Genomic DNA, 13,171 nt, shown 5'->3' on the forward strand with positions numbered 1-13,171 from the left:
TTATCTATTTTTCTCAACCACAGTGGGTTTCAAAATTCACTACAGATTCAATATTTACTCATCATAATAAGCCAGAGGTATCTAAAGAAAAAAAACTTTAGGGCATCTAAAGAAAACAATACAGAGGTATCTAAAGAAAAAGTTAGCAGCCCCTTCTCAACAACCAATGTTCTATTATCCAATTATAGACTCAGGACCCTTTGAAGAACAGGGCCAAAATGTTTTTGAAAGAATGTTGTAATTGGTATTGGACAAATGATCGTGGGAAACATCAGGAATCTTTAGACTTCTTTCTATTTATTTTGTGGGTTTGTATTTTTATTTGCTTTTATAGATTGGTTGAGAGGAGAACAAATATGGACGAATGATGCATCGATCTCAAGATTGTATTTTGTTCATCAAGTTGACTGAGGAGTTATTTCAAAGCTTGTATTTTCTCAAAGTGTGTATGTATATATAATCTTTACATAGTTATCATTTTAAAGTTGTTTTTCATCTTAAAACTTCACTGATCATTTTGCAAATGTTTCCATGCTCATAAAGAGCTATTATGCTTATTATGTAATCATTGGGTTCTGTTTTATTGTACTAATAAATCACCTTCCGCGTCTATTCTTCCACTGTTACCTATTTGCTTAGTTTCCTGCTGACATAAAATTTGCCTAAATTTTTATTGCTATACATAACTATGGTTTTTTAAAAAATAATTTTCTTGGGATAAATCAGTGGAGTGATATTGTATCAAAACTTATGAATAGTGAAGTATCACATGAATGGAAAAGCAAGTATCCAATGTACTCAATACTAATATGAAGCCTGTACAATCTAATATATGCCCACCCAAGAGAAAAACTCAATTTAATTCAAGTTGGGGGGGAGGAAAGAAGAGAGGGGAGAGAGGGAAGGAGGTAGGGGGATCGGTGTGCTCCCACTTAAGGGACACACTGTAAGGATATATGGCACACCTCCTGGGTATAGGACACAACTACAACAGGGACTCTACCTAAAAAATGCAAACATGGTAACCTAATTGTACCCTCGCATTCATCTAAATTTTAAAAAAATGATGAATATTCATATAGCTTTTACTATCTATGACCAAATTACTCGTACAAATGGTTCTACCATGTTTACATTGACAAAGAGTTTAGAAGTAGTTTGGAGGGTTATGGGGTGGGAGTGAGTGAGGTTGAAGAAGAAAGGGAATTGCTTTCTATTGCTTTCTTCTATTTATTTTGTGTTTTAGTATTTTTATTTACTTTTATAGATTGGTTGAGAGGAGAATAAATACAGACGAATGATGCATATATCTGGAAGAAGGAGTTGATTGCTCTTATCTTGGCAAGAGATGAGTATCTAAATTACAGTAGCAGCAGTGGGCATAGAGGAAAAATAAGCATAATAAATATTTAGGAGGTGGATTACACAGGCATGATGAGTAGTTGAATACGGGAAGGAGGGAATGAGGAAGACTGGATGATGAGTCTTTTGAATCTGGGAACTGGATGGACTAGAACAGGTTTGGGAGAGAGGAGAATAGTGAGTTTACTATGCACTGTATCCTCAACATCCAGCACAGTGGCTACTACAATAAAGGCATTCAATAAATGTGAGTTGAAGGAACGTCTCATTCAGACATGAACAAAAGAGGGTGGCAGGCAATACATCGATGTTTCTCTTTTCCGGAGCCTCACAGTATGTGCTTATACACCTAGATTTGATTTACTGTCATCATAAGAAAGAAATTATGGAAAGAAAGTTCATGCTCAAAGCTCAGAAGTTCTGAATGAACTTCTCTTCTCTTATAAAATCCAGCTCTCATAAAATTAGTCAATTACTTTACGCAGTCAACGTTATGCCAAATTACATAGATTTAGCTACTGCTTAGAAAGTAGGCATGCCCTGAACTCAGCTACAAAATAGTCAGCATTCCTGATTCAGAATGAAGAGTGGCTCTGTTCACTCTCCTCCTAGTGAACTAGAGAGGGACTGAGCAGTTGGTTCCCGCACTCTGTGTGGCTGTCCTCTTGGAGCAACCAGGTCTGAGTACAGGTGTCTGGAGCTCAAAGGCTCTGCTGGCAGAGTCCCTAGGCAACTATCTGTCTCCATCTGCTCTTGGTGTACCACGCATTTTAGTTATATGACTGTGACTTGTGCCTGTTTTCATATCCCCTTTTGTTACTTTGAGTTGCTGTATTTTCCTATATTTGTCTTAAATCGCCTAGAAGGTAAAAGCTATGATTTTTACTTCCTTTGTAACTCCCTTGGAGTCCTCCCCAGGTATCATGTTTAGCATAAAGTGAGGGCTCAACAACTACTGATAATTGCCCAATTGTAATTATTAAATTGGTGAAAAGTGGTGGTTTTTATTGGTCAAGAAAAGGTACCATATATTTACTCTTAGGAAACAAAAGGTTTATTGAAATGCATGTAGATAAATTATCACCAGCATAAAAATGTTAGTGGAGTTTTCAACATGGGCTCTTTTGACTCTTAAAATGAAGTGAGGCTTTGCAAGTCCATTGTCCCGTAGGAAAAATATTATATTTCTCTGTTCATATAAAGTCCTTTGAAAAACAATCTCTTGTGAAATGGTCTTTTAAACGTCTCCAGCCTATGAATATATAACAGAACAAAAAAAAATATTAAAAAGATATAATTATCTCTCTTTAAAAATAAGAATTAAATGTGTATGATTTAAGGGTAATAAATGGAAAATAGCATTCGACAATCAAAAATTTTCTCCTGTTTGGTAAGTATATACTAAATATTTAGAGAGTAATGAAATTGTAAAAATTACCAAGACAAGTGATCATAAAAATGCAAAAGAGACAATCGTTTTATTATTGTTCATATTTTAGGAAATAAGTCAAAATGTTGTGTCATCAAGTTATCTTTAAAGTTATTTTTAAAAACTTTGATTTCCGTGATTTGGAAATACAGTCCACAGTGAGTTTCAATTTCCATTTAAGGGTAACTGTCTTTAATAGAAGATTTAAAAGTCAATGAACATGGTAAGAGAAAATAAGAAGAAATTTTTTAGAAAATTTCTAAATTTTGTGGATCAATAGAAATCACTAGTTAATTTTCTACCAATCTACCCCAGGGTAAAATGCCTTAGTCATAGTCTATGTCCACTTGGTGTTCTGGCCCCACCTGCTTTGCTCCCCCCAGGTGGTGTTGCTGTCCTTCCCCAATGGCCAATCTATTGAAAGGGATCATCTTCATAGTGGTTTTCTTCATAGAATACCACCGGGATTTCCAGGTGGCCCAGATAATGCCGTTATCATAGCCATTCGGAGTAGAAGCCTTTGAGTAAGTGCCACCTAAGACAAGTTACAGACATACTTGTTATTCTCTTGAATCGCCTTACCTTAGCCTGTAAACAACTATCATGAAGGACATTGACAGGTACATCACATTTATACTGTTATCTACTGACCTTAAAATCCCAGTTTGTAATGAAAATAAAGTTATTATGAAACAACCCCTTGTGTCTATATGGTGCCCTGGGGTCACACCCATACTTTAAATTTCTTCACACCAGCTGGGCTAAAAAGCCAGCATTCCCTGATTGGCTTCTCTTCCTAAGCTTAGACATCCTGAACTCAGCTAGTGTGGACCATCTTTCCTCAGGCAGGTTAAAGTCGCATGCCGTCTCAGGTTATTTGAAAACACAGTTTTATTGGTTAATTGAAAGGGTATCCAGGGCTTTAGGAAATGGTTCTGGAATGCTATTTTACATCTTCACTATAAAGAGGAGACCCAGGTTGATTTGCCTTCCCTTTGTCCCAGAGCACCAGATCTCATGGGATTGTATAAAGGGGTTGTTTGAGTCCAGTACTGGATGTATAAGTACTACAAGCTACCAACCTGGCTCCCTGGGTCATATGGCTCAACCAATTGCCCTGAGAGTTTCTTCTAATTGTATGGCTCGTTGGTGCAAAAATAAGCTATATTTTTTTCCAATTAAAGTGTAAAAACCAAAAGGGTACTTTATATAAATGTTGACAGAATTCCAAGTTCGTTACTGTCTAGGATGGTGCTTTTGGAATATAAGGTTACTTATCAGTGGATGGTGCTTTTGGAATGTAAGGTTACTTATCAGTGGAGCTAAGTGACCATACTGTAAGCTTCTTAATGGACTCTTTAGCATCTGTAGGGCTATTATATAACTATTGGGTAGTGAGTTTGCTCCAAACCATTCCAGACTCATTGCAAACTATAGCTTACTCCCACCCCATACTAACATAGGTGTCTACAATCCCCAGCTGTACTGTTCTCTCGGCTTTAGTGATCCCCTGCCCTTACTAGTACTTCCCCGACTCTGATTACATTCCTCCAGATACCTGCTCTGAGCTCGCTGGGGGTATCTGACACAGAGCTCATGGGAAACTGAGCCAGGCTAACATGCTAACAAGGAACAATATGGTAATATTAGTCGATCCAGATCATGTGTACAGTATGTCTAAAATAGATACCATAACTCAAACTGCCAACTATGATGGTGATAGTTTCAGTTACAAAGGCAGGTGGATTTCTAATAGAAGGGCCAATTTTAGGCATGAGCCTGGTATTATCCAATTCCAATTTATAATAAAGAATCATGTGATAAAAGTCCCACTTCTTCATTAATTATTTCTCATTTCTTTTTTCTTTCTTTCTTTTTTTTTTTTTTGAGACAGAGTCTAGCTTTATCGTCCTTGGTAGAGTGCTGTGGCATCACAGCTTATAGTAACCTCCAGCTCCTGGACTTAGGCGATTCTCTTGCCTCTGCCTCCCGAGTAGCTGGGACTACAGGAGCCCACCATAATGCCCGGCTATTTTTGTTGTTGTTGCAGTCTGGCCAGGGCCAGGTATATGCGGCCGGCGCCCTACTCACTGAGCCACAGGCACTGCCCTATTTCTCATTTCTTTACATTTATTTATTATCTTTCATAAAATATTATATACTACACACTAATTTGGAATCTAAGAAAAAACAACGTACCTTGGTAATAGATTCCATTGAGGTGACCGGCATGACACTTGTTCATCCACCAACCAGATCCATCCTGTTCAGCACAGTTGCCTTCAAACTTATCATTGTCATTATCCCAGGTACTGAACTGCATGCCATTGTGGGATGTGAAAAATTTGTCACTGGGATCATCACCAAAATCAAAGCCATCAAAGGCATCCCCAGCATCTCCACCAGCGAAGTAGGCATATGTCAAGCGGTACTTGTCAGCTTCCGCGCCCACCTTGAACATGGCATAGTCTGCAGTACTGTGAAGAAGGGAATAGAGACATCACATCCGGAGCCTTCTCCAGAATCCCAGAAGTTCCCTCTTTAACAGCACAGTGGCTTGGAGTTTTTCACTTGGCTTCTTAAGGCTAAAACACACTCACTATGTAAAGTTTTCTGCAAATCTGGTAAGAGGCAATGGCTATGTGAACCCTTGAGAGCTTATCATCATCTAGGGTGGGGTTAGAAACCTCCAAGGCATCCCAGTGAAAACTAAAAGCTTCACCCATTTGAATGCCTTTTATTTTTTTTCATCCTAAGATCAAATCAAGATATGTGGATGAATCTGACTTATTTCGTACTTCTCATGTTTATTTAAGTGTTTGGCGTTGTGCATATTATCACAGATCACAGGCGTTATCTGATGGTGGGTGACCCTTAATTAATGCACTAAACTCGAAAGAGGAACAGCCCCTCATACCACCTGAAGCGTGAGCGGCCGGAGAGGTTTTTTTTTTTTTTATTCCTTCTCAAGGCAGTGTGGTAGTGGCAAGAAGGAGGGCTTCTCTGAGAGCATTAAAGAAGCAAAGTGGTCCCTGCGTAGCCCACAGCACATGAGCTATGGGAATCAGAAAGAGAGTCTCTCCAGGAAAAAACTATGCAAGAGGGCCATACTTCTACGGAGTGGAGGGAAGAATGCTCCCTTGTGAATGAACAGAGATTTCCGGAAACTATTTAGCTTCATCCCTCATCCCTGGTACTTGGGAAATAGGAGACACTCTCACAGGAGTTCTACTGACTGTAGTACTTTCCAAAAAACTCATGTGGCTTCGTTTTGTGCAAACAAAAACCTCATGTCTTTGGAGATAATATATTTCATTATTCCAAAAACATAACTAAAGGGTTGGACTTTTTTCCTGCATTTTAATTAGTGTATACAAGGCTCCCCCCAAGTAGCTCTCAGCATAGAAAAGGCTCTAGATCACCAAAGGAGCTAGCTAATTTAATTTTAGGGTAGCCCATGATTTGAAAGAATAAATTGTCATGAAAACTCAGGGAAATCTAAAAGGGCTGAACTTGCTTTTCAACCAGCGTAGTTAGCAGCACAGGCTCCAGAGTCAAATCACTAGAGTTCAAATCCTACAGCCACTATTTACCAACAATGTGCGTTTGGGCAAGTTAGTCTGCAAAATGGGATGAATAATGGTACCTGCCTTGTGAAATAGTAATTTGGACTAGATTAAATTATAGTTTCACACTCAATTTCTGGCACATATGAAAAGCAGGGTAATTAGCTATTATTCTGAATGACTCCAGGATAAAGAACAAAAACACTCAGATCAAAGGACCTACCTTTCTGGACTACCCAAGAGCCAAATTGACTCCTGGGGGAAATGGCTTTATGTGCCCTTTGCATTGGTCAGGCTGTGTTTGCCCTTGGTCCGTTGATAGTTGTACATTATACATTCCAGACAACTTCTACAATAAAAAGTCAGAAATCCTCCCTAAAAAGTACCTGGTTCTGCCATTCCAGTCTTCCAATTCCACTCTTAATGCATATGGGAGTGCTGACTGTGTGCTTATCAAATGAATCTTCTCATTCCCCAGCCAGAACTCTGTGGTGCCAGTAGGAGACAGATGTCCAAAACCTTCTTTATACTGAATCCAGTTTTTCTTGAAATCCAGACTGCCATCAAGTCTCTAATTACACAATTGCATGAGCAAAAGAAGAGAAGGGATTGTCAACGTATGTAAAGAAAATATTATCAATATTTTGTTAAAAATATGGAAAGATGATTCTATCAACTACCAACTAAGTGACCTTGGCTGAGCTACCTCAGTTTCCTCATCTATCCAATAAGAGAGATGATGCTTGCTTCATATAAGAGAAATACTACAAAAAGTGCCTGGCACATGGTTAATTCATATTTAAAAGACACTGAGAGGACTTCAGGACTCAAGCTTGCTACTCCTGATTCTCCTACTGATGGTAGAATGGTCAACCTATTGCTCAACCTGTATCCACCAACCAGTGCCTCTGTCATTCACTCCCTCTGAGCTCCCTCTGCAGGAGGAGTTGGCACAGTGGCAAGAGGTAAACAGAAGGCAAAGAAACCTGCAGCAGCATCTGGAAGAGGCAACAAAGGACCCCTGTCTGCACCCTAGGGGCGGGTTCTTCATCATGTTGTGACAGCTAGCCCTAGCTCTTTGTCGACCTGATAAAAGAGGTCACTTCTTCTCCTGTGTCACTGTGGTACTACAATTATGTTCCACCATGAATCCACAGCACAGAGTCAAAGCACAGACTCTGAAACCAGACCACCTGGGTTCAGCCCTGACTCTGCTACTTACTAGTTATGTGGTCTGGGGCAAGTGACTTACCTCCTCCTACCTTAGTTTCCTGCTCTGTGAATAAGGGTAATAGCAGTATCTACCTCATAGGGATACAGTAAGGGTTGAATGAGTTAGTGTTCGCAATCTAGGTGCTTATTATATACACACGGTAATGAACAATCACCTTCTGAAGCACAGTCCATCCATTTCCAGTCCCATCGATTTCACAGTAGACTAAGAACTGCTGCTTGGCTTTCAGAGGTTTGATAAAGTAAAGCCCACTCTCCTTGGCTCCCTTGTTGGCAATTTCTTGGCAATCTGAAGAAGGTGAAAAAGCTTTTACTGTGGTTTGAAATTCAGGTAACAGCCTTGAAAATGACCTTTTGACATGCAGTGAACTATTCATTTCCCAAGAAGTATGTCCTTCCTTCTCATGTCAGCATTCCTTTCAAACTATGTTTAGCTATTCAGGAAAAGTCTATGCAGGTGAAACCCTTAGAGTCAATGGCTAGACACGTTCTACTTTATTCCCATACATTTTAATATGTCAGTCTCGTTTACTTGTATACTTACTTTGATGTACACAGTCCCCATGTAAACCTCCCACTTACCTTTTCCAGTCGTATCATGTATTTGTACGGTGTCTTTACAAGGTTCCTGGCATTTTTCTTCCAGCTGAGCTACCTTCTGTTTCAGGTTAGCGATCTTTTGGCTATTTGAATTATACATGTCCTGTAAATATCTGGAAACAGATCAACAAAACGGCGAAAGATAAGTATTTCTTTCAGAAAAGTATTTTTTTAAATAAAATAAATAAATACAATAAAAAATGTTTATTTTCATTGCTTATTTTCAAAGCATTTTCTTTTAAAAACATGGCCTTCTTTTCTCGAAAATTATTTCTGATACATTATTCCATTCTTAGGAAAAGTGTGAAATGATGTCATTGAATTGAAGTAAATTTGAACTCTAAGCTTTTTGAACAAGAAAAACAGAAAAGTCAGTTAAGACAGGAATACACCTTTGCCAGAATCCTTTCACATAGAATGGGGGCCACGGTCTCAACTCTGAACACAAAAAAGAAAGCCCTTGTCAACAAGCCTGGTCAGTGGTCGTTCTGGTTTGACCTTACGCATAAAGGGCAGCAGATAACAACCTAATGGGTGATGGCTTGGTGAGTGGGAACACCTCCTGAGGCTAAGCAGCAGGAAAGGCTCGGTTCAGTAAGTCACACGGGGAAGCACTATTCCTTCTCATTTGTGGATCTACTTTCCACAAAGTAGAAAGTTATCTGGGATGTTAGCACAGCTAAAACAAAACCACAGACACTTTCCCTCTCTTCTCTGCTGTTCCTAATTACATAGCTTCCGAGTGGGTCTGGGAGAAGTAACAACCAAGCTCTGGGGGTTTCTCACAGGATTTCTGGTCAATATTCAAAAATGATAGAAAACTCTAAATCTATAAACGGTTGTGTCTTTCTTTGATGGAAAGAAGGGTATTTCCCAGGTTGTCTTATACAATTTCTGTACAACAGCTTCCCTCAACTTCAGTGATGGGCAAATAATAACGCAAATTATAATGGTAATAGTTATAACAATAATACTAATGGCCTTCTGGTACCAAAAAAGGGAGAAATCTCTCTTGGGCCATTTCTCCCCTGCTACCATTTATCTCAATTTCTCATGCTGTTTTGAGAACAATTGAGGGAAAAAAAATGGAGAAGAAGCTAAAACTGCATCTGAGACCTTGTGTTTGGCCAGTTACGAGTCCCTGGGAAGCTATGAACAGAGATGTTTCTCTTCCAAATGAAAGGAGGAGAATGTGCAAGTTCATCCTGCCATAATCCATGTGCAGCATCACAATTTTTGGTAAACTTAGTCTCTTAAGACATGTTTTCTTCTGCTCTACCTTCAATATAATTTACCTGAGAAGCCAAAAGTCCTTCCTAGGCCCCTGCTTGCTGATTTTTACCAGCAATTTGGAGATGTCTTTATAAAAATAGTTTTATTTTCAATGCTGAAATTCCCATGAGGTCAAATGTATGGTGCAGCATAATTGGGGAGTAGGGAGAAAACGTTTAGATAAATATGGTCATGACAGCATTTGAAGACATCTAGAGCACCTTCCTCCGATGCGATTTTTGCAAAGCTTTCTCCAGTATGTTCAAGACTGGCCAAAGACCAGTTGGATTTCATACACTGAGTTTTTAAAAACCATGAAAAGGTCACTGTGTCTAAGTATGGACTATTAAATAAAAACGAAATCAGTCTTGCAGAGAAAATTAAAACAAAAACGCTTACCGAACACTTGAGTCGTGTGATAAAATCAATGTTTCATATTTCAAAATTTCTTCTAGCATTTTCTTGGAATTCTGAGTAGCACCCTCTATCATATCTGCAACGTGGATCAGAGACATAAAAACACATAAATAAATATAACAACTTTACAACAGCAGCAAAAGAACTTCACAGATGATTTTCTTAGTAATCTAGTTTCTCACTTGGCTTGGATGGTTGATCGGGATTATAGCTGATTTGGATTGCTTTGATCAGTTCTTTGACTTCTGTTGTTTGGTTTTCAGCTTGATTAAACATGTCTTCCAAAGTCTGTAGATCCTTGTCGACTTTGGTTTGGTAAGTAGAGAGGAAATCGGCAATGCCACAGGTGGTTGGGCAAAAGCTACCCTGGAAATAGAAGAACGAAGAGAGCAGAAATGTTGATAAGTGCTACACTTAATATCTAGCTGTTAAAAATGGTTAAAACCCACAACGGTGTTTTTTAAAAAGTTGCGAGTGTCAATGATATTTGTGAGAGAACTTCTGCTCCTCTGCCCCTCTCCAGCTCAACATGAAATGAGAAACACAGAAGCTACTTACAAATCGCTCATCTAAGATGCAGCAGTTGTCTCTGGTGGCAACATACTAAAGGAGAAAAACAGGAAAGTGTCACTCATTTGTCATCACTTTTCTTATTTTCCAGCTTTCCATTTCAAACCTATGTTCTGTGATCAGCGCACTTACTGCCAGGCATGTTGAACAGAGTAATAAAAGAGCGTAGAGGTGGAGAGTTAAACTCCGGGGGAGCAAGGACCAACTCATGATGTCTAAGGTGCCCGGTGCTCCGAGCCTTGTAGTGTCAGCACTGTGATCTCCTGGGCTCCAATTGTCCCTTTATGTAAGCTTCTCAGATGGCCAGGACTGCTAGTGGCTGGAGCTGGTCACAAGACTTCCTTACTCAAAGGGTGGGGACATCTTTCCTGCCCCTTTTCCCTCATCCTGACCCCCAACCTATGCTCAGTGTGTTTCCCAGATTTTGCACACAGGTTTCAGCTCCTCCCCTTTGGCTCAGTTCAACCTTTTTTCCTCTGACCTAAAATCATCTCCAGAGGCTAGTGAAGCATTAGCCATTGCTGCGGGGAGGGAGTGGAGCCCAGGACGCTGTGTGATGCAACTTCTTCCAGGACGTGGCTGAAAGAGCAAACACAGAGATCTGACCTCAATCACAAGCCCAGCCCATCTTTACAATGGGGCCTGCTGCCATCACCTGAATTACCGAAAGAACTCTCTTAGTCCAGGGACCAGGTAGCATTATTTTTAACTTGTGGCTATGGCAGGAGGAGATATCGCTTTCCCCATGTCCCAATTCAATATTCCCAGGAATGAATGACACTAGAAACACATTCTTGCCCCTCTGTGTTGGTCTTTGTCATAGGCCCTCAATTTCTCGGTGAGTTTTTGAGTACTGGAGGGACCAGCTGGCATAGCACCCTGTCTGCCACAGAGGAGAAGACGGCAGGAGCCCCCTTTATTCTCCCTGCAGTGCCATCTAGTCTCCTCAGGGACTAGGAAAATCCACTTCCCTTAGAGCAAACCACAGTGGCAGCCAAGCTAAAGGAAAGGGGCAACATGAGACATGGGGAAAAGAGGGCCATTGTCTTTGTCCTGACCCTACACAGCTTCCTCGTGTATTGGGGAAACATGTCTCCCGTCACCTCCGACTGATAACCCACAGCTCCATCACCCCACTATTGACGTCCCTAGTTTTAGTTATCCCTCATTTCCTTCTCTGAAACCAAACTGACTACAAACTCTGATGACCTAGTGGGAGAAAATACATCTAGTTTGAAAGACATGCTCAGTCTTTCATGTCTGATTCCAAGTTACAAAGGAATATTTATGCTTTGATTTGCAAACACAGAGAGATGCGGGGTAATGTGTAATTATTACAGCACAGTGAATATATTAAAGCCAGATCGGTTGCCTTTTCTCCCCTCTTCAACAGCTTCCTCTCTGACTTATCAGTGTATTGCCTACCACATCATATCAGCAGCCAATTAAAGGCCTCATGATCAATCTTTCATTGACCTACCATATCTACTTACGTAATCAGTTGTTCAAGTCTGTTGAATTAAACATTAAAGTGTTAGTATTTCTTTCAAATGGTTCTTCTTCTTTTGTAGTATTTATAGCTACTTAATATACTTAGCGGATCCATATCAGTGGATTTCTATGGCTACAGCACCAGCATAGCAATATTTAACACTGAATAGCTATCAGTAGGTAGAGAGGTATGGGGTGGGGATGAAAGACAGGGTGAGGGAAAAAAGGTTCATTTTCCCTATGTACTCTGTTATCTTTAGAATTTTGAATGTATGTACATATTATCTACTAAAATACCTGTAACTAAATATGTACTCATTGATCACTCACAATGATTTGTTTGGTATGCTAGTACTTAATTCTTGATTATTTTTTGATTTTTTTTTTTTTTTTCAGTTTTTGGCCAGGGCTGAGTTTGAACCCAGCACTTCTGGCATATGGGGCCAACGCCCTACTCCTTTGGTACCACCTGATTCTTGATTATTTTTTGATTTAAATATAAAAAGTGACTAAAGCACACCTTTGCCTTTAAGGAGGATATAGCTCAACTGGAGAATGTACAGGTACTACCTAAATAGTTGTTAAGAGCTGTGGAGTCCATTGACTGGGTTCAAATCCCACCTCCACAACTTAGTAGCTGTGCAACTCAGTACTAGCTACTGAACCTCTCTGAGTTTCATTATCCATATTGGGAAAACAGAGATAATAGTTATAATATTGTACCTACTCAATAGGACTGCTACCAGGATTTAGTGGGAGAATGTAATGAACACATTATCCGATTCACAGCAAGTGTTACATAAATGTTTATAAGGCTCATAAATTACTAAAATGCATTTGGCATAAAATTTGCATGAATAGGAAACTCGTTTAGTGTAGTTGTAAGGGGAACCCTTACTGTAGATTGGGTTCATGGGGAACAAGCATTTTTGTTCTACCTGTGAAAAGTTCTCTGTAATAATCTGTTGCAACTAACTGCAGTCTGATTCTGTAGTGCTTTACAGAGAAGAAAGTACCTAATTGTCTGGTTTAGGAAATTCCATTCAAGTTAATTCTACCAAGCAAAGATCAAATGATAATAGAAAAAGACTACATGCCTTGTGATAAGGTGTATCTCCTATCAGTAAGAGGGTTCAAAATGTGCTCAGACTGAGCACGTTGCCATTGTGGCTCTTTTTGCTGAAGACCATGAGATATTGATTTGTTGAATTTTTTTTTTTTTTTTTTTTTT

General features: G+C 39.5%; 1 protein-coding gene across 2 annotated transcripts; it reads right to left on the reverse strand.

Annotated features, from left to right (window-relative positions):
* Positions 1-2,393: 2,393 nt before the first annotated feature.
* FGG (fibrinogen gamma chain) lies at positions 2,394-10,850 on the reverse strand. 2 transcript variants are annotated; one of them, XM_003790230.3, is made up of 10 exons: positions 10,582-10,850; positions 10,438-10,482; positions 10,062-10,245; positions 9,862-9,955; positions 8,173-8,303; positions 7,746-7,879; positions 6,744-6,928; positions 4,991-5,268; positions 3,157-3,326; positions 2,394-2,614 (listed from the first exon to the last, which is right to left on the reverse strand). In XM_003790230.3, the coding sequence occupies exons 1-10, from the start codon at positions 10,657-10,659 to the stop codon at positions 2,600-2,602; spliced, it is 1,314 nt and encodes a 437-aa protein (XP_003790278.1). In that variant the 5' UTR covers positions 10,660-10,850; the 3' UTR covers positions 2,394-2,599. The 2 variants fall into 2 exon arrangements, with proteins under 2 accessions (XP_003790278.1, XP_012660867.1); XM_012805413.2 differs by lacking the exon at positions 2,394-2,614 and having other exon boundaries at positions 2,911-3,326; positions 10,582-10,847.
* Between the last annotated feature and the right edge of the window lie 2,321 nt (positions 10,851-13,171).

Source organism: Otolemur garnettii, unplaced genomic scaffold (assembly GCF_000181295.1).
Source record: "Otolemur garnettii isolate 467f Iridium unplaced genomic scaffold, OtoGar3 scaffold00041, whole genome shotgun sequence".
Taxonomy (NCBI): Eukaryota; Metazoa; Chordata; class Mammalia; order Primates; family Galagidae; genus Otolemur; species Otolemur garnettii.

Coding starts and splice junctions, on each gene's coding strand:
- FGG (XM_012805413.2), bottom strand. CDS start 10,659: ATGAGTTGGTCCTTGCTCCCCCGGAGTTTAACTCTCCACCTCTACGCT. Junction 10,483..10,581: donor TCTGTTCAACATGCCTGGCA/GTAAGTGCGCTG, acceptor TTTCTCCTTTAG/TATGTTGCCACCAGAGACAA. Junction 5,269..6,743: donor GACTGGAATGGCAGAACCAG/GTACTTTTTAGG, acceptor CCTTCTTCACAG/TACTGCAGACTATGCCATGT.